Source organism: Palaemon carinicauda, chromosome 23 (assembly GCF_036898095.1).
Source record: "Palaemon carinicauda isolate YSFRI2023 chromosome 23, ASM3689809v2, whole genome shotgun sequence".
Classification (NCBI taxonomy): Eukaryota; Metazoa; Arthropoda; class Malacostraca; order Decapoda; family Palaemonidae; genus Palaemon; species Palaemon carinicauda.
The window spans coordinates 112,713,488-112,741,478 of record NC_090747.1 but is presented as its reverse complement, the minus strand read 5'-3'; the positions used below and the strand labels follow the sequence as shown (position 1 = coordinate 112,741,478).

General features: G+C 37.1%; 2 protein-coding genes across 2 annotated transcripts; both read left to right on the top strand.

Moving 5' to 3' along the window:
* Positions 1 to 450: 450 nt before the first annotated feature.
* Positions 451 to 10,973, top strand: LOC137617385 (vitellogenin-like). The gene is made up of 15 exons (XM_068347405.1): positions 451 to 529; positions 839 to 1,081; positions 1,199 to 1,389; positions 1,555 to 2,649; positions 2,948 to 3,104; positions 3,236 to 4,870; positions 5,019 to 5,264; positions 5,518 to 5,681; positions 5,796 to 6,397; positions 6,519 to 6,900; positions 7,292 to 7,981; positions 8,088 to 8,615; positions 8,730 to 9,093; positions 9,432 to 9,709; positions 9,826 to 10,973. The coding sequence occupies exons 1-15, from the start codon at positions 478 to 480 to the stop codon at positions 10,828 to 10,830; spliced, it is 7,632 nt and encodes a 2,543-aa protein (XP_068203506.1). The 5' UTR covers positions 451 to 477; the 3' UTR covers positions 10,831 to 10,973.
* Positions 10,974 to 17,258: 6,285 nt separating this feature from the next.
* On the top strand, positions 17,259 to 27,771 carry LOC137617384 (vitellogenin-like). The gene is made up of 15 exons (XM_068347403.1): positions 17,259 to 17,352; positions 17,660 to 17,902; positions 18,020 to 18,210; positions 18,373 to 19,467; positions 19,768 to 19,924; positions 20,053 to 21,687; positions 21,836 to 22,081; positions 22,338 to 22,501; positions 22,614 to 23,215; positions 23,338 to 23,719; positions 24,092 to 24,781; positions 24,888 to 25,415; positions 25,529 to 25,892; positions 26,231 to 26,508; positions 26,625 to 27,771. Exons 1-15 carry the CDS (start codon positions 17,301 to 17,303, stop codon positions 27,627 to 27,629), a joined length of 7,632 nt encoding a protein of 2,543 aa, XP_068203504.1. The 5' UTR covers positions 17,259 to 17,300; the 3' UTR covers positions 27,630 to 27,771.
* The last annotated feature ends 220 nt before the right edge of the window (positions 27,772 to 27,991 follow it).

The following is a 27,991-nucleotide window of genomic DNA, read 5'->3' as shown; positions in this document are numbered from 1 at the left end:
TTCGTTTGATGAATGATTGCTTAACCAGAAATTACAATTGTTTTCCTTTGTACTTTTAGATGTTTATCCCTTTGAGATGAAAGTATAAGCTATGATAATAATGACAATAACCATAATGAAAAAAAAAATAACTGTTCAGACACAAAATTAATAGGTATATTAAATTTCTTTAGTCTCAAAAATCCATTTCTGGAACATCATTGAAATCCTAGACTAGCAGATCCTGTCTACCTTATGGTATTCTTCAAACAAAACGTCAAATAAAACTTGATGGCAAATAACATGAAGGGTTATCAATTGATTAATCCCAGACAGACTTCACAAAAAGGCTGAGTGTGGCCACCCAAGATAAAAATTTCTCTCTTCTTATCTGCTTATCTATGTGAACGATCAAATGCCAACGGTCCCAGGCAGTATAAAAGCGTCTCCCATAAGGAGAATAATCAGAAGTTGTGGTGCTCTCAGCCTGCTGACACCATGACCTACTCAGCCTTATTTGTGTTCGCCATCTTGGCGGCTGCTTCAGCTGGTAATTATTCTCTATTATTCACCACTGTGCAATTAGTCTTAATCATTAACCAAATTCAGTACTTGGAATTGCTTATTATGTACTTGTTCTAAGAACTAGACCTAACTAAATTAGATTGTATATGTAGCCTAAACCTTCTTTAAATATATTTTCTGCCTGTTTGAAAGATGAATGTTTACTCATAATTAGAGCTAGAAACTTGAATCGTTAATTTTGTACCTTCTCATGATTTACCTTTTGAGATATATAACAGATACTCCTCATTATACCAGGATGCATGTGTCACCTCCACAATTATACTTTTTCTAGCTCCTTGGCCATCAACCACTAACCTATGCTCAAGAGAATGTCCAGTTGCCGGATCTCCCAAACTCTTTTACGCCCCAGAGAAGACCTACGTGTATTCGTACACAGGGAAGTCTAGGATTAACCTCAAAGATGTTGAAGGAGCCAATACAGACATAGAATGGCGCTCTCAAGTTGAGCTTTCCTGGCTCTCTCCCTGTGACATGGCCATCACGATGAAGAATCCCTCTATGGGAGGTGGCTCAGGTAAATATCCAAGTCCTCATTCTAAAATTTAACGTGCATTTATCACACAAATTCTGGAAAAAATAAACAATTAGCTTTAGCGACCAGGTGTTATCATAGGTTACTTACATTTTTCAGGATCTTCTGAAGCCAGATTCCTCGAGAGGTACCCCTTGGTCGTGTCTATCATCGACGGACGGGTGATGGAGTCCTGTGCCCATCCTGATGATGATGTTTGGTCTGTCAACATGAAAAAGGGAATTGCATCTGCTTTCCAGAACACTTTGCCTTCCAACTCCTCTATCAACACGGGTCTGAACTTTACAGAGGTAAATAGTCTGATTGGTATTAGTAAATATAACAACAGTAAAGTATTATTATATAAATCATGATAGTAGCATAATAAATAATAGAATAAGATTCTATGAAGGAAAAATTGGTATCTATAGTATAAATCGAAGGCTATTAATCTTTACTATTTCTGTTTTATACAGACTGATATCATCGGTAACTGTTCAACTATGTATGAAGTGAAAAATGAAGGAGAGAAGGTTGTTGTGATGAAAATGAAAAACCATCGGTTTTGCCAAGATCATTTTATCAACCGAGCTGAGTCAACAAAAGCTTGGCTAAAGGCTCCTTTGCCTATGGAAGAATCCTTTTCAGAATGCAAACAAGAAATTACAAAAGGTGTTTACACCAGCATCACTTGTAAAGACAAGAACATCATCCGACCAGCCTATGGTTCTTATAAGTACATAGAAGCTGTCCAAGAATCAACTTTACGATTTGAGTCAGTAACCGACAACATTCCACCAGCAGTTTCTCACCTCCCTAGTCGCTTTATCAGAAAGACTCTTCGCTACGACCAGCATACAATGAAGAAGGACCCATCAATGGTAGCCAAGCTAGATGCAATGCTCAAAGAGGTGTGTGAAAAGATGAAGCATGGAGTCCAAGAAGATACCGCATCTTATTTTGCTAAAGCCTTACAATATATGCGCCGAGTGCCTGAAGAAGCAATCCCACAAACTCTGGAGAAGATCCGTGGTGGACAGATTTGTGAACAACGTCAAAAGCTTGAAAGTATGTTCTTAGATGGATTAGCTTTTGTTTACGAATCTGGAGCAGTTAAGGTTATGGTACAAGAGTTGGTTTCTGGAAAGGCTACTGGAGGACGAGCTGCTCTTTATGCTGCTTCAATGTACTTCATGCCCCGACCATGTATTCACTCTATTGAAGCTTTGAAACCTCTATTTGAACAGTACCAGCGTTTCCCAAGGACCACTTTAGCTGGTGCATCCATGGTGCATACTTATTGCAGGCAAAATCCTAAATGCCAAGAAAAAGCACCTGTTCGTCAGTTGGCTGAGACTCTAAGCACCAAGGTAGGACAAGTTTGCACTCCTTCACCAAATGAACAAACTAGAAAGCAGGCTCTCGTGTTACTCAAATCTCTCGGAAATATGGGTGTGATGAATTCAGAAATGGCTCGACCAATCATGCAGTGCATTGAAAATTCAGAGGCTGACCAAGGTATTCGCATCGCTGCCACACAAGCCTTCAGAAACGTTCGCTGTACCCCAGAAGTAAGTCCAATCTGAATTTAACATCAAAGAGGAAACTATCATACATTTAATTTCTAAATCAAATTAGCAAGAAATTTAGTATTGGTTTTAGAGTATCCTATAATTATTTCAAAGTAATGTAGCTTTTCTCTCTTTGGAGTACAAAATAGTTTTCACCAATGTTGACTAACCTGACATATGATATCAAAGAGTCGTGTAGAAAAAAGAAAGAAAATTCTCATGATGTTGCTAAGTTTTAACATTCATAGGTAAAGCGCATAATTTTTATTTAATCCTCTCTCAAAATGGTTTTTTACAGATATATCCGGCAATCAAACAGCTGATTAATGTTGTACTTGATCCAAGAAAGAAAACTGAAGTTCGTATTGGATCATATCTAGCAGCAGTCAAATGTGCCAAATATGAAGATCTAAAGAAGATTACAGATAAAATTGCTATTGCAGAAAATACTCAGGGTAAGTTGTTTATGTTTGTCAATTCTGAACCAAAAATTAACCTGTTGATAAAATTTCTTGCGCACTTCTTATTGACATTCCTTGAAATATAGAACTGGTAATGAATGTAAATTAAACGTTCATCTTTGCAGTGAGGAGTTTCATCTTAAGTCATCTGCAGAATGTCCGTGAATCAACTGCTTCTTTTAAGGGAAATCTCAAAAATATGCTTGAAACCATAGTCCTGCCATCTAACTTCACCAAGGACTGGCGAAAGATCTCTCGCAATGTTGACCTATCATACTATGCCCCAACCTTTGGTGTAGGTGCTGGTATGGAGTCTAATCTCATCTATGCCCCAGGATCCTTCATTCCCCGCTCAGTTAACCTTAATGTTACGGGAGCCCTTGGAGCAACACCATTCAATATTGGAGAGATTGGAGCACGATTTGAAGGAATTGAATCAATCATAGAAGAAATGTTTGGCCCAGAAAGTTACCTGAGGAAAACCCCATCAAGACAGATTCTCCGTGATCTCTCATCAAATATTGAAGAAACATTCAACAAGATAAACGAACGGTTACAAGGCTCTTTCAGGCAAAGGAGGTCTATTGATTTGTCACAGATCTCTCATCTCTTTGATAAATTATATGGAAACAGACATATGCAGAAAGCAGACTTCTATGCTCGCATTAACAATCAGGAAATGGCCTTTGGATCTATAATGGGAAATATGAAAAATATCAAAATGGAAGAACTTATCAATAACATGTTTGATAGTTTTGACGACATGATTAATAGAGCTGCAGAAAACAACCTGGATACAGTACGGGCAGCTCAGCTTTACCTTGATTATCATTTGCCTACAATGCAAGGATTACCTCTCAAAATGAAACTAGAGGGAACTGCTATGGTTGGTCTTAAGATGGAATCTCGCGTCAGGGGACTAATGTCCGGCACTCCTGGTGTCATGAAATTCTACCCAAGTCTATCAACTCAAATTGATGCCTTTATTGGCTATGACTGCCATATTGTTCGAACTGGAATCAAAATGAGGAATCGTATTTCAACAAATGTTGGAACTAGCATTAATGCCAAATACACATCTGGTCAAGGCTTTGAGGTAACATTAGAGATACCAGAGAAAATGGAATTATTGAATATGAGGAGTGAAATCTACCTCATGAAGAGAGTAATGGGTCAAGAAGAGACGAAAATCAATCCTTCATCTGTACGAAGCACACGATTCCAATCTCGGTCTTGTGTAATGAAACTGGAACCAATGCTAGGACTTAAACTTTGTTACGATGTCAACATGCCAAATATTTTCCGCAGTGAAGGTCTTCCTCTTGGTCCACCTGCTAACATCCAAGTGTTCTTAGAAAAGGCCGACTCGGGTATGAGAGGAATCCGTGTAATGGGTAGAGAAGAAAACACTGGAGGAAAGAGAGTAATAAAGATTGAGCTCGAAACTCCAGGATCTTCCTCACCAAGGAAATGCAATGCTCTTATTTCCTCTACTAATGAAGGAGAGGCAAAGAAAATCTCTGCAACGTTTGAATCAGAGCGTTTAGGAGGTATCAAGATCCAGATGACCAGAAAGTGGACTCAATCAGAAAAACAACTAGAGATGATTGCTTATTTCAGTGAAAGCAGACAGTACAATCCTAGTACAAAGGGTATTGAAGCTAAGTTCTTGATGATTGGAGAAGGAGAAGAAGCTAAATTGGATATGGCACTGCAGACATTAGCTGCAGTTAGGGAACGTGTCCAACTCAACTTTGAAGGTATTCATTACATATGATAATCATTGCTACTGACATAACATATAAAAAATTACATATAATTTGTATATATATGTGGTAACTTTGGTGAATTGTTGAAATATTTCAAAAAGCTATATATGTATATCTATCTTTGTAACTCTTTCAACAGCTAGCGCAGATATGTGTTACATTGAGGGATCCATGATTCCTTATCCAAGAAGGCTGCGCAAGTTTGAAACAAACCTTGCATTCCGACAATGGCACTTGGTCTCTTTTGTAAGGAAGGAAAGTGAATCACAGTACAAGTCAGAACTCAAGTTTGGTCAGAAAGGAAATGAGAAGGTTGAAATGACTGCCACCCATGTCATGGAAGGAAGCTCATTCATGGATATGGCACTGAAAACTAATCTTGAAGGTTTGTACAATATTAAGGTTGTTGATTTTGCTTTTGAGATGGTCCATCAAGCATTAACTTATTTTCTTTCTGCTAAGTATTGGAACAAATTTTCTTTACGAAGATTTTAAATGAATACCTAGAATAAGAGCTATAAATATGTTCTATTATTTGTAGTTTTCTAAATATTTCTTTAACATAGGAAAGGTGTTCATTCCTGTTTATTTTCTTCAAACTGGTAAAAGAACTTAATTTCCATATCTTTTTATTTTAGCTAAAATTGGAAGTGCCAGATATAAGAAAAACCTTGTTTTATACAATCAAGAAAGTAAAAAGGGAGTTGTATTACAAGTGGTCTCCCAAGGAGAAAGTGCAAAGGTTATCGAAGTCGAGATGATGTTGATGCGGTCTGGAGAAACACATCATTTGAAGTTATTAGTGAGTATTTTTTTTTTCCTTTTTCTTTTGGGTCATCATAATAAAATTCACTTTTATAAGAGAACAATAAGTTGAACGCTTGTCTATGAAACTAATTAACTAATCTTCTTCTAGCTTGATATCCCAGCACGCATGAAGAAAATGATGCTTGAAGCTTCTGCAGCAGGTCAAGGAAGTTCCCAGTATCAAGTTAAAGCAGTTGCTAAACATGGAGAAAGTCCTATTCTCCAAGTAGAAGGACCACTCACAGCTATGATCTCTTCTAGAAACACTCAGTTTAAGACTGAAATGAGGGTTGTTTTACTTCGTTTCCAACCCTATACAGTCTCGACTTCCCTTGTATTAATGCATGGAAAGCAGGCCTTCACATTTGAGCTAAAGAACAGAGAAGAACGTCTTATTGCTACAGAATGGAACATGGCAACTCAAGATGGAAAAGAAACAAATGTACAGTTTAAAATGATTGTCCCATCAATGATAGAAAAGACCATGAATGTTATAGTTAGCGAGAAAGTTCTTCACCTCAGTTTTAATCAACTCATTATGCCAAAGAGCTCTTCTCCATTGAGGAGGAAAGGATTCTTTGATATTGATTTCGAAAGCAAGAGAGCAAATGCAGAATTAGCCTGGGATGCTGATCGTAGCCCAAATAAGAAAATCAAGGCTGAAGTCAGACTGGTTAATCCATTAGCAACTCTACGAGACTGTGTTATCCAGTAAGTTCTTAATGTTACACTTTTACACTGAAGTTTTTAGTATCAATAACTATCATGCATAATCCTATATTAATGTCCTGTTTATATTAGGTAATATATTCTTGATATTTTACTTTTATAGGGGTAACTGGATTTACTTAGAGAAACAGCATCAGTTCAAAGCTGAACTAAAGCTCAGCGATCCTCGCACTTGGTTTATTGGAAGAAACAGCTTGATGCTAGAAGTTACTAATCCCAGCCAACAAATGTACAAAATGAATGCTATGGTAATGGTAGAGAAAGAGTCCTCAGGACCAAAGGTAGAGACAGAAGGAACACTCAGGACACCCGCAAACAAAGAGTATAAGTGGAATTCCCAAACTTCTCTTGAATGGCGTGAAGGACTTCGCAACTGCAAGATGATGACCAAAGTAGATCTTAATGCTCCTGAAGGTCGACAGTCAACAATGAACTTGGAAGCAATGCATCATTGGACTCCAACCCAAAGGGAAGCTGATCTAAAGGTAAACTATTACTTATATTTGAGATAGATTTGACTCTTTTTACTGGTACTCTTCATAACTGAACAATACAGGAAAAAGCTTAATTTTCAATTCTTTTTTATACTGCCTCGTATAATGAACAATTTACGTCCTGATATTACATGACTTTTTTGATAGAAATTTTTTTTTATTGTCTAATGAAAAATTGAATATAGTCCTTTTTTTAATTCATTGATAGACTCAATAAATAAAGTAAGTCCATAGCAATGTGAAGAAGTCATTTAAAATATTTTTTCTTGATAACCATATATTCACAGCTAAATAATTATCTAAAAGTTTAAAAAAAGATTTCTGTAAGCAATTCAGTGATAACAAGAAATTCTGGGAACATAAGAATATTAATAATTTGCAGATTGACATTTCCTGCCCATCACTCCAACAACCAATAAGGACCCAACTTCAGATGAATAATCAACAAGGTGAATACAGTACTAAGTGGGTCATTGAAATGGGCTCTCCTGCAAATGGTGCTATGTATAAGCTAAAACTTTCTCCTGAGGGTGGAGTTCAAGGATTTGAAGTAGAACTCAACCTCAAACAAGTATCTGAACTTATGAAGGCATTGGAACATCTCCTATCCTCTACCTCATCATCCATGACATCTATGGCAACACATTCTTCTGCCCTTTATCGTGCTCACTTCAAGAACCATGAACGTCATTCTCTTTCATTGCTACTCATGTCACCTTCTCGCACAATGGAGGGAGAATGCAAGTGTAATGACTGTACAGGCACACCCTGTTCTGACTGCCACTGTGGGTTCATTCCTCACAAGGGTATGAGTAGTGCAAAGTATGAAATTGCATTACGCCAATCTCACTCCGACTGGAATAGAGAGTCTAGATTTGAAGGACGTATCAGTCATCCTAGTCTAGATAGGGACCGTCGAATGGATATTCAACTTCGAAGAGATGAACAGAAGATCACAGGAACTGTAGAATTAGATATTTTCCAGAAACCAGAAGATAAGATTATTGGAAAATTGGAATCCAGCATCTTTGCTAAAAACACTGTCATCGTTGAAGCACAACTTTCAGGAAAGGTGTGTTATACAAACTATATTATTTCTTAAGTCTCCTAAATAAATAAAGAAATATTCTTCTACTAAAACTATATTCTTATTTTAATTCATAAAACTTATATTTCAGGTACTCAAAGTTCAGCCCAAAGTAATTGTAAGTGCTGCCCGTGGTCCTGGTAATTATGGATTTGATATTAAATTCCACAAGACTCTCTCTTCTCCTACTTCTTTCTTGATGTCAGGAAGAATAGATATGAGGTCTGGCAGAAATGCTGCTATTTCTTTCATGGTGAAGAATGAAAATCAAAAGGCTGTAGACATTGCTCTAGCACTGCATCCTCATCAGAGTTCTTCTTGCTATGGAGTAAGAGCTGAAGGCAAGGCTATGACCTCTCTTATTGGAACTTATGATATTTATTCTGAACTTTGCAAGCCAGCATTTATAGAAATGACCACAAGGAAGCATGGAAGTGACAAAATGCATGTAACCAAGATTGGTATGAAAGGAATGAAGGATTTCAACCTCTGCATCTCAGAAGCCAACCCAGAAACCATGGAGAAAAGGCCAATCGGCATGGCTCGTTTGATGCTTACTTCTCCCTCAATGATGAAGCTGGAAACTAAGTATGAAGGTGAAAAGCTGCATCAAATCAAGGTATGATCAAATATATTTTCCTTATATAATCAAAAATTTTAAGCTTCCAATTTCTTAGTTAAATATGAAGAAAAGCATCAAATGCACCTTGTAGTGACGTTCTATATTTTTCAGAGTGAACTTCAAGATATCTGGAGGAACCACATTTCATCTGCAGGCAACTGGATGGATTCTATGAGCACAGAGGTTTTAAAAGAGGGTTCTGGATCACCCTCTGCCCAAATGTCAGTATTATGGCAGGAAATCAAGAATGAAGCCTCAAGAATCTATTCTGACTTAGAAAACGATTTAGTCATTCCTAGATTAGATAATATCAGAAAATGGACTCACAGTGATCTTGTCTCTAACATTGCTGAAGGATGCTCAAAACTTTGGTCTCAGTATGCTCACTTCCAACAAACTTTATCCTCATCTGTATCCGACATGATGAGGACTCTTAAAGAACAATTTTCTGGATTAACTAATGTCGTCAAGGAAGGTAGTGTAATTCTCATGAGATAGTCTTATCAGTTTTTCATATAATTGAAGTATTATTGTAAATTTGTTCTAACAGATTTAAAAGGCATTAACTTGCACATATCAGTATATTTTGTGGTTAAAGTATGAAGAAACCTACATTTCTTCATTTGCCTCATGTAAGGTCTTTTGAATTAGGTTGGTGGGTTAGTACTGAAATTTATACTGTTTAAAATTTAAATGGAAGATTACACGGTAAAATTAGGAATAAAAAGATATAGAAAATTGAACTGCTTCATTGTGGAAACTTGTAGATAGGCTGGGAATAAAACCTGTGAAAACATATATATTTTTTCACAGTTGTGGTGGGAACTGCTCGTGGTATGAAGACTGGTGAAATGCCTCAGGAAATTCAACGCTGGTGGTCAGAGTTCCAGGAGAGTTCTGTCTATAGGAATGTAGAATCCGAATTTGAATCCCTTTGGAGGAACCATCAAGAGGAATACCAGGGATTGAAGCAGATTCTGAGCAAAATCAAGTCTACTCTCAGAAGGAATGTTGACATGCAGCGACGTAACATCATGCTTTATAAGAAATCCACACATATCGTTAACTGGATTGTCAACCATATGAATTTTGTAAGACCCCTTGAATAATTGAAAAAAGAAATTGTGTTATACTTCAATATATACACCAGTATCATATTTATTAAGGGGAAAATTCTTTAATTATATTTTTTCCTTTTTTATTCTAGGATCACATGATGTTCAAGAGCATAGATATGTGGGTTAAGAATGTTGTACAACAAGCACTCTTACTACCTGTTCAGATGGAAGGTCGTCACTTCCAGTTACAGCTACCTATTCGCCGACCAGTCCACTCACTTCCTCAAGCTTTGTCTTATGTATCAATGAATCCAGTTCCAGTCGTTGACCGTGCATTGTGGTGGTTGGAAGCCCTTATGCCAACTTCAGTTGATAACATTGTGTGGACTTACTACAAATTCCTCCCTCGTCATGCTCGTTATCTTTTACCACCATTCAATCGTACAGCCATGGTTGTTGATGGAACAGAGATCCTTACATTTGATGGAGCAGTTCTACGAGTACCTCATTCTCCATGCAAAGTTTTGCTTGCACAGTACAAGACTCACTCCTTGATGATGGAAAATCAGAAGTCTGCTCCTTCCCCACACTTCATTATGAAGGCAGCTGGAGCTATAATGGAGGTCAAACCTGACTTTACCGTTACCGTAAATGGACGTCCTGTCAGTAGCCCTAGAGAGGTTCAAGGTGAAGTTGAGATCATCAAAGATCAGGAAAAGATCATAGTGAGGACACCATTCATAACACTCCGTGTTTACAGAATGAGCCACGCAGCATCAGTTGAAGTGTCTGGCTGGACATTTGGCAAAGTAGCTGGTCTTTTAGGCACCTATGACGGGGAGATGGGAAATGACTGGATGACTCCTCAAGGTACATGGGCACCTAATATGCAAGAACTTGTCAAGTCCTGGCAGGAAAATCAGCAGTGCCAGACCCCTCAAGTTGCTCCTGTAAGTCCCATGCAGGTTCCAGTGGTACATGCTCTTCACTGCCAAGCCCTCTTTGGAGTTCGATCACGATGCAATCCAGTCGTGCGCCCAGAACCTTTCAGGAAGATGTGCTTTGCAAGCAGAAATGCCTGTCATGTTGCAAAGGCTTACCGTGCCATCTGCGAGACTAAAGGAATTAAAGAGGTCTTCCCTCTAGGATGCTAATTCTCTCGCTTTTCCTCAACACATCTCATAAATGACTCAGGAGGCTAGATAACCTGATTCTTAGCTTTTAAGGAACGCATGGAAAATACTGTATACAGAAAATGTGTATCTAAAAAAGATAATAAATATCAGCATTATAACAGAAATAATACCCTTTATTATCCTGATACCATTTGTTCATATATTAAGAATGTTATCCTATTTTCTAAAAATACAATATTCTTCTAGGCTTTAAAGTTAATCAATATAGTCTTTAAGATTAAATAATTAGAAATCACCAAAAAATCTACCAGCAAGGGCTGCTTATTTTACTTTGTAGGCTTTCAATTAACAATTGAGGTTATGTGTGTTACCGTACTATTTACATACTATTTCTTTTCAACATTTATCCTCATATAACTATCAAGACCTTTACGATTCAGTACTTGTTTTTTCATCGTCCAAAGAAAATGTTTGCGCCTTTGACTGGTAATGGAATTAAACAGTTTATGTTATCCATTACTTTATGAGATTATGAGATTAGATGATGAAAGATTACCTTCAAGTGTTCCTCCTAAGTAAGGATCTAAAGGAAGAAATTACAATTATTTATGTTTAAAAGCTTTTTCACTACAAAACAATAGGTATAACTTTGACTATACCTCACATAATTCAAATAGATATCAATTATATCTCGTCTCCAACAGAAGGAAAGATCCGATTGAGACCGACATAGTCATTGCAATTGAGAAGTAATTGGGAACTTTCCTGGAGCCTGCAAATAATTTGAGAAGGCAGTAGATAGTCCAGTAGACCATTACTCTCTGTACAAGAAGGGTTATTATAACTAGTAAACACACATCAACATCAACTGAATACACAGCAGATTATTTTCTATGTTCATAGGTTCCTTCCTCAATGAAATAACCAGATAAGCAACAAAACTTTATTTAGCAATTGGAGTTGGGCTTCCGATCATTCCACGATTTTGTTGCAAGCTTACTTTTTGGATTTATTACTTGAGATTAAGGACTATCATCAGTTTCATATTAATTGAGCAGAAAGAACTTGAATTATTACCTTCCTGACACATCTTTACCTTCACTAACTAATGTAACACTTTTAAAAAGAGCAATTGGGTTTCTAACTCTAATTGGCTTAAATATCAGTCAGCTCACTTCTATGAACAACTCTTATGTGGATGCACTCAAGTTAGCAAGATGATAGCTAAATAAAAAAAGATATGACACTTAGGGGCAGATTGATTGAGTGACATAGCTGACTGGGATTGTCCCTGACTTTCAACTAGTGGACCTGGAGTTTAGTCTCTGCTCACGGGATGATGGATTTAAGGTAAAATCACAAATTTATTCTCCCTGTGAACTAGGGATAACAGGCTCTGGGGATCAAAGAGATCTGCTTGCAGAGTAATATGCAGCTAATGCCTGGTCCATCCTTATCTTAGCTAGTAGTATGGAGACAGGGTGAGTTCTATCATAAATCGATACGTTCGGTCTCTTAAGACATTTTATGACAGTGCACTGACCGGTTCCTTACCTTTCCCATTCATGCACTACATTGAAAGGATTTATCAAAACTAGTTTTATACTTGTGTAGTGCATCTGTTAAATAATTGACTTTGAATAGAATGTAATTAAAAGAATGCCAATTTGAATATGGGTGGTACCTTGATATATTCTTAGTGTGTCCCACCCATTCTAAAATATCTAGCAATTTAATATTGTAATCTATCGAAGTAGAAGGAAGGCAAAGTGACCACAGAAGTAGACTTAATTTTATGTTCTGCAGAAGGTTGGAAATTCATTTTACGGTTCTAACACCGTAACTTTTAGGGATATTTACTTTACTTCCAAACTAAATATTTCACCTTTGACATGTTAAAGAACCAGCCAGGTAGAGACTTCAAATAAAAAAAAAGCCGGCACTGAGGTCTGATACTAAGTGTAATGAAGCAAAATGTCAGCAGCTTATGATTTTGAAGGTTTCCTTAGCTCCACAATAAAGACTAATTTTCAAGAAACTAAAAATCCATGATTTTGCATTATATTTAGTGCCTTTTGCACTAATGTACAAAATGACAAAGTTTAGTTGTTGTTGATGGGCACCATAGTGATTATAAGAATGAGACAACTGGTGAACCTCTGGGTAGTGTTCTTGACCCATTACTTTTTATATTTTATTCATGATATGTAATTTGGCCTAGAAAAAGAGCTCGTTGCATATGAAGATGATGCTACTCCCTCTGCTTCAATATAATGCTTATCTTGGGTTGCTGAATCAATTTAATACTGATCTAGCTAAATTAGTACACGGTAAAAATTATGAGGCCTGAAGTTGAACGCTAAGAAAACTGGAAAGTATGATTGCTAGTAGGTCGAGGATAGTGTTTACCCAACATTCAGGTCTTGCAATAATTTTTCTTAACTTCTTAAAAATCTTTTAAAATTTGAAATGTGATTCCTGTTTACTTACTTTTGAGAAACATATTTGGTTTGTTTCTTTAATTGAATAAACAACTGTCTTATTGAAAGAGTCTTAGGACTTTTGGTGATCAGGCTATTCTGAAGAAGCATTTTCATTCTTTTATTTGTCTTCTTTCGAAAATTGTTCTCCTATTTGGTTGTCAGCTGTTGAACAGCATCTTAATTTGTTGGCCAAGAACTTAAGGTCTAATGTCTCGTTACGACTATCCTTTGCATTAGATCTTCATAGACAGTGAAATCCTGCTCTCAATACTAGGTATGCATCGAATTCTAATAGTCATGCCTTCTCAATCATAGGACTATATAATGCACGGTATTCTATAAGTTTTATTCCAGCTATGACCAAGCCGTGGAATCAATCGAACTTCAAAAGTGCGTGACCAGAGTATATGGTCGGGCAGGCAACAAGGCGGGCCTTGACATAACAAGAACCCGGCAGCCCGATGCAACCAACATCGGAGAAGCCGCCTGTCTCATATGTCTTGAGCCGCGGTGAAAACGATGTGGGCCAAGTGTGTGTGCGTGGCCGTTGCAAAGCCACGACCACCCAAAACAATATACCCAGCTACTGGCATTCTGTCGTTTCCTCCACCCTTCTTCTGATAGGAGGCTGATGGCTAGCGACAGAAACCAATACTCGGACACGAGTGGGCGCCGACGAATATATATATATATATATATATATATATATATATATATATATATATATATATATATATATATATCTACTATGCCTATTGACGCAAAGCCCCTTGGTTAGATTTCGCCAGTCGTCTCTATCTTGAGCTTTTAAATCAATACCTTACCATTCCTCATCTACTTTACAGTACATAGTCCTCAGCCATGTAGGCCTGGGTCTACCAACTCTTCTAGTGCCTTCTGGAGCCTAATGAAAAGTATGGTAAAATAATCTCTCTTGAGGAATGCGAAGAGCATGCCTAAAACAATCTCTATCTACCCCTCACCATGATCTAATCCACATATGGCATTTGAGTAATCTCTCAAAGTTTAATTTCTAATCCTCTCCTACCATTTAATTCCCAATATTCTTCTGAGGGCTTCGTTCTCAAATATACAAAATCTGTTGGATATCGTCGATACAGTAACACCGGTTTCATTAACCTGATATATAGCCTGATTTTATATGTAATTTCAGGTGATTTGACTTATAAATTTTACTTAACCTAGCAATTGTCTGATTCGCTATTTTCAATCTATCATTAAATTCCAAATCTAAAAACTCCGTATTAGAGATCATAGTTCCTAAATATTTAAATGATTCCACCTCATTAATCCTTTCTCCTTCTAATGATAATTCATCTTCCATTGCATTTTCCGTTCTCATCATCTCTGTCTTTCTTTCTTGAGACCCACCTACCGTGATATTTCATGCATTCTGGTAAGCAAGCCTGGCAAAACTTGTGCTGTTTAGCTAATAAGGACAGCGTCATTAGCAAACTCTAGGTCAGTTATTTTCCTATTAAAAATCCAGTCCAATCCTTCTCCACCATCCCCATCTGTTCTATGCATCGCAAAACCCATGAGGAGGATAAACAACATAGGTGACAACACCTTGCTAATAATACTCAGCTATTCGTTGGAAATTCATTTGATAGGACTCCACTAACATTAATTTTGTGGTGCAATCACAATTTCAATCACTTAATGACTCAGTGCCGATATCTAGTAAAGTTCGTGATCTAGGGATATTGCTTGACTGTAACTTGTCTTTCAATGCCCAAATAAATAATGTAGTAAAAACTGCTGGTTATCATCTAATAAACATTGCTTTTATAAGAAAGTGCCAGGATGAAAATTCTATAAAGAAACTAGTGATTAACTGTGCTATTACCAGGACTGACTACTGCAACTCCATCTATGACAATTTACCAAAAGTACAACTTAAGAAATAACAAAACATAATAAACAGAGGAGCAAGACTGATAAAAGGTGTCCCACCTAGAGAAAGGATCACTCCTATACTAACTGATTTACACTGGCTGGTGATTAAAGCAATAATTGAATTTATATGTACAATAACCCACCAAATTATCAGAACCGGTCGTCCAAAATAGTTAAGAAAATTGCTACATATAACGCAGCCAACAAACTATTGGAACCTAGATATATGTCTACTGTAGGCTCCAGAGCCTTTATATATGCAGCCCCGAGACTATATAATAGGCTCCTATGAGACATACGAATGATTGAAGACAATAAGGTTTTCAAGAGGAAACTGAAGAATCAACAGTAAATGAGCAATGCGTGATATGATACGTTGAATACTCTGAACAAACGAGATATAACAACAGTGGAGGTCCTGTAGAGAGTGGGGTGCCCCTGCTGTATGGGACTGGAAAAACAACCGTCTAAGTAAAGTGATAATTATCTATATCATTTTTATCTCTCATTTACACATTATTTCTTAATGCTCTTATTTTCATTTTTTGATAAGACACATCAAGATGGAGTTTGGAGTAGAAAAGTGTGCTCTAGTTAACATAGAGACACCAAAAGTAACAAGGTACGAACATCGAACATCAACCACAATCTATGGTAGAAAATGATCAGGCTAAATTATTCTCGCACTACAGTATAAGGTAGTGATCAGATGTCACGCTGGTCGACCAAACAAAGAAAAAAGTATCAGTCATAGATGTTGCAGTACTGTGGGACCCAAGAGTTGAAGATAAAGGGAGGTAAAAATAGAAAAGTACCAGGACTTACAAAATTAATTGAGAAAGCTATGGAATATGCAGGTATAAGTGGTACCAATAATTCTAGGAGCACCGGAAACCATAACTAATCTATTGAAAAAGAAACTTGAGAAGATAGGAGCTTATATAGCCGCAGGACTTCTGCAGAATAGTTCGCTACTTGAAATCACACATATAGTGAGGAAAGTGATGAATTCCTAGGGAAGCTGGATGTAACTCGGTACCCCACACTATAAACCACCAGTCTCTGTAGACTGCGAATACTAAAAAAACAAAAATGATAATAATAATCCTCATCTACTGTGGGTAGTTAATAATATCTAGGCCACAAATGAAATAAATAGAAAAGCTTTAGTAAATGAACACATTAATAGGTTTTCCCGGTGAAAGAACCTGTATTTCCCCCCTATTTCCATATATACTTTTACTCAATGTCAAAAGAGCTTTAATTACTAAATGTTGCCAGAAATACTGTTCAGTCACAATTTAGGTAATTCGAGATGTATACGATAAACCTTAAAAAATGTTCAAAACTTGCAGTCATTATCCTAAACACTTCTTCGCATCTAACTTTTTCATGGAATCTGTTCAACACTGATGGATACTGACTCTTCTTTGAACCTTCAACTAAGGTTTAATGCTTTTGATTTGGCTTGTCTTTCTTTTTCTAAAATATTACCTGGGATTAAAGTATGAGTAATAAGTAATGAATAATTCAATGAGTAATGAGTAATTCAAATAAGAAAGCCTATTTTGATCAATATCACGAGCAACTTCTTGATTCTTGTTCTTTCTCTTTCCATACAAGCGTTTCATTTGGAGAACGATTGCTTAGCGGAAAATTAATTTTTTTTTTTTTTTTGGATGTTTTGCCCTTTGAGATAGAAGTATAAGCTATGACAATAACAATAATGAAAAAAATTAACTGTTCAAACAAAATTAATTATTATATCAAATATCTTTTGTCTTAAAAATCAATTTCTGGAACATTATTGCAATCCTAGACTAGCAGATCCTGTCTACCTTATGGTATTCTTCAAACAAAACGTCAAATAAAAGCTTATAGAAAATAACAAGAAGAGTTATCACCATGATTAAACCCAGACACACTTCACAAAAGGGCTGAGTGTGCCAACCCAAGATAAAAATTTCTCTCTTCTTATCTGATTATCAACGTGACCGATAAAATGCCAGCGGTCCCAGGCAGTATAAAAGCGTCTCCCACAAGGAGAATAATCAGAAGTTGTGGTGCTCTCAGCCTGCTGACACCATGACCTACTCAGCCTTATTTGTGTTCGCCATCTTGGCGGCTGCTTCAGCTGGTAATTATTCTCTATTATTCACCACTGTGCAATTAGTCTTAACCATAAACAAAATTCATTCATTTTGAGCTGCTTACTATGTATTTGTTCTAAGAACTAGACCTCACTAAATTAAATTGTATATGTAGCCTAAACCTTTTTTAAATATATTTTCTGCCTGTTTGAAAAATGAATGTTTACTCATAATTAGAGCTAGAAACTCGAATCGTTAATTTTGTACATTCTCATGATTTACCTTTTGAGATTTAAGAGATACTCCTCATTATACCAGGATGCATGTGTCACCTCCACAATTTACTTTTTCTAGCTCCTTGGCCATCAACCACTAACCTATGCTCAAGAGAATGTCCAGTTGCCGGATCTCCCAAACTCTTTTACGCCCCAGAGAAGACCTACGTGTATTCGTACACAGGGAAGTCTAGGATTAACCTCAAAGATGTTGAAGGAGCCAATACAGACATAGAATGGCGCTCTCAGGTTGAGCTTTCCTGGCTCTCTCCCTGTGACATGGCCATCACGATGAAGAATCCCTCTATGGGAGGTGGCTCAGGTAAATATCCAAGTCCTCATTCTAAAATTTAACGTGCATTTATCACACAAATTCTGAAAAAAATAAACACTTAGCTTTAGCGACCAGGTGTTATTGTGGGTTACTTACATTTTTCAGGGTCTTCTGAAGCTAGATTCCTCGAGAGGTACCCCTTGGTCGTGTCTATCATCGATGGACGGGTGATGGAGTCCTGTGCCCATCCTGATGATGATGTTTGGTCTGTCAACATGAAAAAGGGAATTGCATCTGCTTTCCAGAACACTTTGCCTTCCAACTCCTCTATCAACACGGGTCTGAACTTTACAGAGGTAAGTAGTCTGATTGGTATTAGTAAATATAACAACAGTAAAATATTGTTATATAAATCATGACAGTAACATATATAATTAAATATGATTCTATGAAGGAAAAAATGGTATCTATAGTATAAATTTAAGGCTATTAATCTTTACTATTTCTGTTTTATACAGACTGATATCATCGGTAACTGTTCAACTATGTATGAGGTGAAAAATGAAGGAGAGAAGGTTGTTGTGATGAAAATGAAAAACCATCGGTTCTGCCAAGATCATTTTATCAACCGAGCTGAGTCAACAAAAGCTTGGCTAAAGGCTCCTTTGCCTATGGAAGAATCCTTTTCAGAATGCAAACAAGAAATTACAAAAGGTGTTTACACCAGCATCACTTGTAAAGACAAGAACATCATCCGACCAGCCTATGGTTCTTATAAGTACATAGAAGCTGTCCAAGAATCAACTTTACGATTTGAGTCAGAAACCGACAACGTTCCACCAGCAGTTTCTCAGCTCCCTAGTCGCTTTATCAGAAAGACTCTTCGCTACGACCAGCATACAATGAAGAAGGACCCATCAATGGTAGCCAAGCTAGATGCAATGCTCAAAGAGGTGTGTCAAAAGATGAAGCATGGAGTTCAAGAAGATACAGCATCTTATTTGGCTAAAGCCTTACAATATATGCGCCGAGTACCTGAAGAAGCAATCCCACAAACTCTGGAGAAGATCCGTGGTGGACAGATCTGTGAACAACGTCAAAAGCTTGAAAGTATGTTCTTAGATGGATTAGCTTTTGTTTACGAATCTGGAGCAGTTAAGGTTATGGTTCAAGAGTTGGTTTCTGGAAAGGCTACTGGAGGACGAGCTGCTCTTTATGCTGCTTCAATGTACTTCATGCCCCGACCATGTATTCACTCTATTGAAGCTTTGAAACCTCTATTTGAACAGTACCAACGTTTCCCAAGGACCACTTTAGCTGGTGCATCCATGGTGCATACTTATTGCAGGCAAAATCCCAAATGCCAAGAAAAAGCACCTGTTCGTCAGTTGGCCGAGACTCTAAGCACCAAGGTAGGACAAGTTTGCACTCCTTCACCAAATGAACAAACTAGAAACCAGGCTCTCGTGTTACTCAAATCTCTCGGAAATATGGGTGTGATGAATTCAGAAATGGCTCGACCAATCATGCAGTGCATAGAAAATTCAGAGGCTGACCAAGGTATTCGCATCGCTGCCACACAAGCCTTCAGAAACGTTCGCTGTACCCCAGAAGTAAGTCCAATCTGAATTTAACATCAAAGAGGAAACTATGATACATTTAATTTCTAAATCAAATTAGCCACAATTTAGTATTGGTTTTAGAGTACCCTATAATTATTTCAAAGTAATGTAGCTTTTCTTTCTTTGGTGTACAAAATAGTTTTCACCAATGTTGACTAACCTGCCTTATTATATCAGAGTACTGTAAAAAAAACAAACAAACAAATTCTCATGATGTTGCTAAGTTTTAACATTCATAGGTAAAGCGCATAATTTTTATTTAATCCTCTCTCTCATAATGGTTTTTTACAGATACATCCGGCAATCAAACAGCTGATTAATGTTGTACTTGATCCAAGAAAGAAAACTGAAGTTCGTATTGGATCATATCTAGCAGCAGTCAAATGTGCCAAATATGAAGATCTAAAGATGATTACAGATAAAATTGCTATTGCAGAAAATACTCAGGGTAAGTTTATGTTTGTCAATTCTGAACCAAAAATTAACCTGTTGATAAAATTTCTTGCGCACTTCTTATTGACTTTCCTTGAAATATAGAACTGGTAATGAATGTTAATTTAACGTTCATCTTTGCAGTGAGGAGTTTCATCTTAAGTCATCTGCAGAATGTCCGTGAATCAACTGCTTCTTTTAAGGGAAATCTCAAAAATATGCTTGAAACCATAGTCCTGCCATCTAACTTCACCAAGGACTGGCGAAAGATCTCTCGCAATGTTGACCTATCATACTATGCCCCAACCTTTGGTGTAGGTGCTGGTATGGAGTCTAATCTCATCTATGCTCCAGGATCCTTCATTCCCCGATCAGTTAACCTTAATCTTACTGGAGCCCTTGGAGCAACACCTTTCAATATTGGAGAGATTGGAGCACGATTTGAAGGAATTGAATCAATCATAGAAGAAATGTTTGGCCCAGAAAGTTACCTCAGGAAAACCTCATCAAGACAGATTCTCCGTGATCTCTCATCAAATATTGAAGAAACATTCAACAAGATAAACGAACGGTTACAAGGCTCTTTCAGGCAAAGGAGGTCTATTGATTTGTCACAGATCTCTCATCTCTTTGATAAATTATATGGAAACAGACATATGCAGAAAGCAGACTTCTATGCTCGCATTAATAATCAGGAAATGGCCTTTGGATCTTTAATGGGAAATATGAAAAATATCAAAATGGAAGAACTTATCAATAACATGTTTGATAGTTTTGACGACATGATTAATAGAGCTGCAGAAAACAACCTGGATACAGTACGGGCAGCTCAGCTTTACCTTGATTATCATTTGCCTACAATGCAAGGATTACCTCTCAAAATGAAACTAGAGGCAACTGCTATGGTTGGTCTTAAGATGGAATCTCGCGTCAGGGGACTAATGTCCGGCACTCCTGGTGTCATGAAATTCTACCCAAGTCTATCAACTCAAATTGATGCCTTTATTGGCTATGACTGCCATATTGTTCGAACTGGAATCAAAATGAGGAATCGTATTTCAACAAATGTTGGAACTAGCATTAATGCCAAATACACATCTGGTCAAGGCTTTGAGGTAACATTAGAGATACCAGAGAAAATGGAATTATTGAATATGAGGAGTGAAATCTACCTCATGAAGAGAGTAATGGGTCAAGAAGAGACGAAAATCAATCCTTCATCTGTACGAAGCACACGATTCCAATCTCGGTCTTGTGTAATGAAACTGGAACCAATGCTAGGACTTAAACTTTGTTACGATGTCAACATGCCAAATATTTTCCGCAGTGAAGGTCTTCCTCTTGGTCCACCTGCTAACATCCAAGTGTTCTTAGAAAAGGCCGACTCGGGTATGAGAGGAATCCGTGTAATGGGTAGAGAAGAAAACACTGGAGGAAAGAGAGTAATAAAGATTGAGCTCGAAACTCCAGGATCTTCCTCACCAAGGAAATGCAATGCTCTTATTTCCTCTACTAATGAAGGAGAGGCAAAGAAAATCTCTGCAACGTTTGAATCAGAGCGTTTAGGAGGTATCAAGATCCAGATGACCAGAAAGTGGACTCAATCAGAAAAACAACTAGAGATGATTGCTTATTTCAGTGAAAGCAGACAGTACAATCCTAGTACAAAGGGTATTGAAGCTAAGTTCTTGATGATTGGAGAAGGAGAAGAAGTTAAATTGGATATGGCATTGCAGACATTAGCTGCAGTTAGGGAACGTGTCCAACTCAACTTTGAAGGTATTCATTACATATGATAATCATTGCTACTGACATAACATATAAAAAATTACATATAATTTGTATATATATGTGATAAGTTTGGTTAATTGTTGAAATATTTCAAAAAGCTATATATGTATATCTATCTTTGTAACTCTTTCAACAGCTAGCGCAGATATGTGTTTCATTGAGGGATCCATGATTCCTTATCCAAGAAGGCTGCGCAAGTTTGAAACAAACCTTGCATTCCGACAATGGCACTTGGTCTCTTTTGTAAGGAAGGAAAGTGAATCACAGTACAAGTCAGAACTCAAGTTTGGTCAGAAAGGAAATGAGAAGGTTGAAATGACTGCCACCCATGTCATGGAAGGAAGCTCATTCATGGATATGGCACTGAAAACTAATCTTGAAGGTTTGTACAATATCAAGGTTGTTGATTTTGCTTTTGAGATGGTCCATCAAGCATTAACTTATTTTCTTTCTGCTAAGTATTGGAACAAATTTTCTTTAACGAAGATTTTAAATGAATACCTAGAATAAGAGCTATAAATATGTTCTATTATTTGTAGTTTTCTAAATATTTCTTTATCATAGGAAAGGTGTTCTTGCCTGTTTATTTTCCTCAAACTGGTAAAAGAACTTAATTTCCATATCTTTTTCTTTTTTAGCTAAAATTGGAAGCGCCAGATATAAGAAAAACCTTGTTTTATACAATCAAGAAAGTAAAAAGGGAGTTGTATTACAAGTGGTCTCCCAAGGAGAAAGTGCAAAGGTTATCGAAGTCGAGATGATGTTGATGCGGTCTGGAGAAACACATCATTTGAAGTTATTAGTGAGTATTTTTTTTTCTTTTTCTTTTGGGTGATCATAATAAAATTCACTTTTATAAGAGAACAATAAGTTGAACGCTTGTCTATGAAACTAATTGACTAATCTTCTTCTAGCTTGATATCCCAGCACGCATGAAGAAAATGATGCTTCAAGCTTCTGCAGCAGGTCAAGGAAGTTCTCAGTATCAAGTTAAAGCAGTTGCTAAACATGGAGAAAGTCCTATTCTCCAAGTAGAAGGACCACTCACAGCTATGATCTCTTCTAGAAACACTCAGTTTAAGACCGAGATGAGGGTTGTTTTACTTCGTTTCCAACCCTACACAGTCTCGACTTCCGTTGTATTAATGCATGGAAAGCAGGCCTTCACATTTGAGCTAAAGAACAGAGAAGAACGTCTTATTGCTACAGAATGGAACATGGCAACTCAAGATGGAAAAGAAACAAATGTGCAGTTTAAAATGATTGTCCCATCAATGGTAGAAAAGACCATGAATGTTATAGTTAGCGAGAAAGTTCTTCACCTCAGTTTTAATCAACTCATTATGCCAAAGAGCTCTTCTCCATTGAGGAGGAAAGGATTCTTTGATATTGATTTCGAAAGCAAGAGAGCAAATGCAGAATTAGCCTGGGATGCTGATCGTAACCCAAATAAGAAAATCAAGGCTGAAGTCAGACTGGTTAATCCATTAGCAACTCTACGAGACTGTGTTATCCAGTAAGTTCTTAATGTTACACTTTTACAGTGAAGTTTTTAGTATCAATAACTATCATGCATAATCCTATATTAATGTCCTGTTTATATTAGGTAATATATTCTTGATATTTTTACTTTTATAGGGGTAACTGGATTTACTTAGAGAAACAGCATCAGTTCAAAGCTGAACTAAAGCTCAGCGATCCTTGCACTTGGTTTATTGGAAGGAACAACTTGATGCTAGAAGTTACTACTCCCAGCCAACAAATGTACAAAATGAATGCTATGGTAATGGTAGAGAAAGAGTCCTCAGGACCAAAAGTAGAGATAGAAGGAACTCTCAGGACACCCGAAAACAAAGAGTATAAGTGGAATTCCCAAACTTCTCTTGAATGGCGTGAAGGACTTCGCAACTGCAAGATGATGACCAAAGTAGATCTTAATGCTCCTGAAGGTCGACAGTCAACAATGAACTTGGAAGCAATGCATCATTGGACTCCAACCCAAAGGGAAGCTGATCTAAAGGTAAACTATTACTTATATTTAAGATAGATTTGACACTTTTTATTGGTACTCTTCATAACTGAACAATACAGGAAAAAGCTTAATTTTCAATTCTTTTTTTATACTGCGTCGTATAATGAACAATTTACGTCCTGATATTACATGACTTTTTTATATAAATTTTTTTTATTGTCTAATGAAAAATTGAATATAGTCCTTTTTTTAATTCATTGATAGACTCAATAAATAAAGTAAGTCCATAGCAATGTGAAGAAGTCATTTAAACTATTTTTTCTTGATAACCATATATTCACAGCTAAATAATTATCAAGAAGTTTAAAAAAAGATTTCTGTAAGCAATTCAGTGATAACAAGAATATTAATAATTTGCAGATTGACATTTCCTGCCCATCACTCCAACAACCAATAAGGACCCAACTTCAGATGAATAATCAACAAGGTGAATACAGTACTAAGTGGGTCATTGAAATGGGCTCTCCTGTAAATGGTGCAATGTATAAGCTAAAACTTTCTCCTGAGGGTGGAGTTCAAGGATTTGAAGTAGAACTCAACCTCAAACAAGTATCTGAACTTATGAAGGCATTGGAACATCTCCTATCCTCTACCTCATCATCCATGACATCTATGGCAACACATTCTTCTGCCCTTTATCGTGCTCACTTCAAGAACCATGAACGTCATTCTCTTTCATTGTTACTCATGACACCTTCTCGCACAATGGAGGGAGAATGCAAGTGTAATGACTGTACTGGCACACCCTGTTCTGACTGCCACTGTGGGTTCATTCCTCACAAGGGTATGAGTAGTGCAAAGTATGAAATTGCATTACGCCAATCTCACTCCGACTGGAATAGAGAGTCTAGATTTGAAGGACGTATCAGTCATCCTAGTCTAGAGAGGGACCGTCGAATGGATATTCAACTTCGAAGAGGTGAAGAGAAGATCACAGGAACTGTAGAATTAGATATTTTCCAGAAACCAGAAGATAAGATTATTGGAAAATTGGAATCCAGCATCTTTGCTAAAAACACTGTCGTCGTTGAAGCACAACTTTCAGGAAAGGTGTGTTATACAAACTATATTATTTCTTAAGTCTCATAAATAAATAAAGAAATAATCTTCTACTAAAACTATATTCTTATTTTAATTCATAAAACTTATATTTCAGGTACTCAAAGTTCAGCCCAAAGTAATTGTACGTGCTGCCCATGGTCCTGGTAATTATGGATTTGACATTAAATTCCACAAGACTCACTCTTCTCCTACTTCTTTCTTGATGTCAGGAAGAATAGATATGAGGTCTGGCAGAAATGCTGCTATTTCTTTCATGGTGAAGAATGAAAATCAAAAGGCTGTAGACATTGCTCTAGCACTGCATCCTCATCAGAGTTCTTCTTGCTATGGAATCCGAGCTGAAGGCAAGGCTATGACCTCTCTTATTGGAACTTATGATATTTATTCTGAACTTTGCAAGCCAGCATTTATAGAAATGACCACAAGGAAGCATGGAAGTGACAAAATGCATGTAACCAAGATTGGTATGAAAGGATTGAAGGATGTCGAGGTCTGCATCTCAGAAGCCAACCCAGAAACCATGGAGAAAAGGCCAATCGGCATGGCTCGTTTGATGCTTACTTCTCCCTCAATGATGAAGCTGGAAACTAAGTATGAAGGTGAAAAGCTGCATCAAATCAAGGTATGATCAAATATATTTTCCTAATATAATCAATAATTTTAAGCTTCCAATTTCTTAGTTAAATATGAAAAAAGCATCAAATGCACCTTGAGGTGACATTCTATATTTTTCAGAGTGAACTTCAAGATATCTGGAGGAACCACATTTCATCTGCAGGCAACTGGATGGATTCTATGAGCACGGAAGTTTTAAAAGAGGGTTCCGGATCACCCTCTGCCCAAATGTCAGTATTATGGCAGGAAATGAAGAATGAAGCCTCAAGGATCTATTCTGACTTAGAAAACGATTTAGTCATTCCTAGATTAGATAATATCAGAAAATGGACTCACAGTGACCTTGTCACTAACATTGCTGAAGGATGCTCAAAACTTTGGTCTCAGTATGCTCACTTCCAACAAACTTTATCCTCATCTGTATCCGACATGATGAGGACTCTTAAAGAACAATTTTCTGGATTAACTAGTGTCGTCAAGGAAGGTAATATAATTCTTATGAGATAAACTTATCAGTTTTTCATATAATTGAAGTATTATTGTAAATTTGTTCTAACAGATTTAAAAGGCATTAACTTGCATATATCAGTATATTTTGTGGTAAAAGTATGAAGAAACTTACATTTCTTCATTTGCCTCATATAAGGTATTTTGAATTAGGGTGGTGGGTTAGTACTGAAATTTATACTGTTTAAGATTTAAATGGAAGATTACACGGTAAAATTAGGAATAAAAAGATATAGAAAATTAAACTGCTTCATTGTGGAAACTTGTAGATACGCTGGGAATAAAACCTGTGAAAACATATATATTTTTTCACAGTTGTGGTGGGAACTGCTCGCGGTATGAAGACTGGTGAAATGCCTCAGGAAATTCAACGCTGGTGGTCAGAGTTCCAGGAGAGTTCTGTCTATAGGAATGTAGAATCCGAATTTGAATCCCTTTGGAGGAACCATCAAGAGGAATACCAGGGATTGAAGCAGATTCTGAGCAAAATCAAGTCTACTCTCAGAAGGAATGTTGACATGCAGCGACGTAACATCATGCTTTATAAGAAATCCACACATATCGTTAACTGGATTGTCAACCATATGAATTTTGTAAGACCACTTGAATAATTGAAAAAAGACATTTTGTTATACTTCAATATATACACCAGCATCCTATTTATTAAGGGGAAAATTCTTTAATTATATCTTTTCCTTTTTTATTCTAGGATCACATGATGTTCAAGAGCATAGATATGTGGGTTAAGAATGTTGTACAACAAGCACTCTTACTACCTGTTCAGATGGAAGGTCGTCACTTCCAGTTACAGCTACCTATTCGCCGACCAGTGCACTCGCTTCCTCAAGCTTTGTCTTATGTATCACTGAATCCAGTTCCAGTCGTTGACCGTGCATTGTGGTGGTTGGAAGCCCTTATGCCAACTTCAGTTGATAACATTGTGTGGACTTACTACAAATTCCTCCCTCGTCATGCTCGTTATCTTTTACCACCTTTCAATCGTACAGCCATGGTTGTTGATGGAACCGAGATCCTTACATTTGATGGAGCAGTTCTACGAGTACCTCATTCTCCATGCAAAGTTTTGCTTGCACAGTACAAGACTCACTCCTTGATGATGGAAAATCAGAAGTCTGCTCCTTCCCCACACTTCATTATGAAGGCAGCTGGAGCTACAATGGAGGTCAAACCTGACTTTACCGTTACCGTGAATGGACGTCCTGTCAGCGGCCCTAGAGAGGTTCAAGGTGAAGTCGAGATCATCAAAGATCAGGAAAAGATCAAAGTGAGAACACCATTCATAACACTTCGTGTTTACAGAATGAGCCACGCAGCATCAGTTGAAGTGTCTGGCTGGACATTTGGAAAAGTAGCTGGTCTTTTAGGCACCTATGATGGTGAGATGGGAAATGACTGGATGACTCCTCAAGGTACATGGGCACCTAATATGCAAGAACTTGTCAAGTCCTGGCAGGAAAATCAGCAGTGCCAGACCCCTCAAGTTGCTCCTGTAAGTCCCATGCAGGTTCCAGTGGTACATGCGCTTCACTGCCAAGCCCTCTTTGGAGTTCGATCACGATGCAATCCAGTCGTGCGCCCAGAGCCTTTCAGAAAAATGTGCTTTGCAAGCAGAAATGCCTGTCATGTTGCAAAGGCTTACCGTGCCATCTGCGAGACTAAAGGAATTAAAGAGGTCTTCCCTCTAGGATGCTAATTCTCTCGCTTTTCCTCAACACATCTCATAAATGACTCAGAAGGCTAGATAACCTGATTCTTAGCTTTTAAGGAACGCATGGAAAATACTGTATACAAAAAATAATGTGTATCTAAAAAAGATAATAAATATCAGCATTATAACAGAAATAATACCCTTTATTATCCTGATACCATTTGTTCATATATTAAGAATGTCATCCTATTTTCTAAAAATACAATATTCTTCTAGGCTTTAAAGTTAATCAATATAGTCTAAAGGTTAAATAATTAGAAATCACCAAAAAATCTACCAGCAAGGGGTGCTTATCTACTTTGTAGGCTTTCAATTAACAATTGAGGTTATGTGTGTTACCGTACCAT

Excerpts from the sequence above, each read along its gene's own strand:
- LOC137617384 (XM_068347403.1), top strand. The coding sequence starts at position 17,301 with ATGACCTACTCAGCCTTATTTGTGTTCGCCATCTTGGCGGCTGCTTCA. Across the intron at positions 22,502-22,613 it reads CACATCATTTGAAGTTATTA|CTTGATATCCCAGCACGCAT; the intron begins GTGAGTATTTTT and ends ATCTTCTTCTAG. Across the intron at positions 23,216-23,337 it reads CTACGAGACTGTGTTATCCA|GGGTAACTGGATTTACTTAG; the intron begins GTAAGTTCTTAA and ends TTACTTTTATAG.
- LOC137617385 (XM_068347405.1), top strand. The coding sequence starts at position 478 with ATGACCTACTCAGCCTTATTTGTGTTCGCCATCTTGGCGGCTGCTTCA. Across the intron at positions 8,616-8,729 it reads AAAAGCTGCATCAAATCAAG|AGTGAACTTCAAGATATCTG; the intron begins GTATGATCAAAT and ends TATATTTTTCAG. Across the intron at positions 9,710-9,825 it reads TTGTCAACCATATGAATTTT|GATCACATGATGTTCAAGAG; the intron begins GTAAGACCCCTT and ends TTTTTATTCTAG.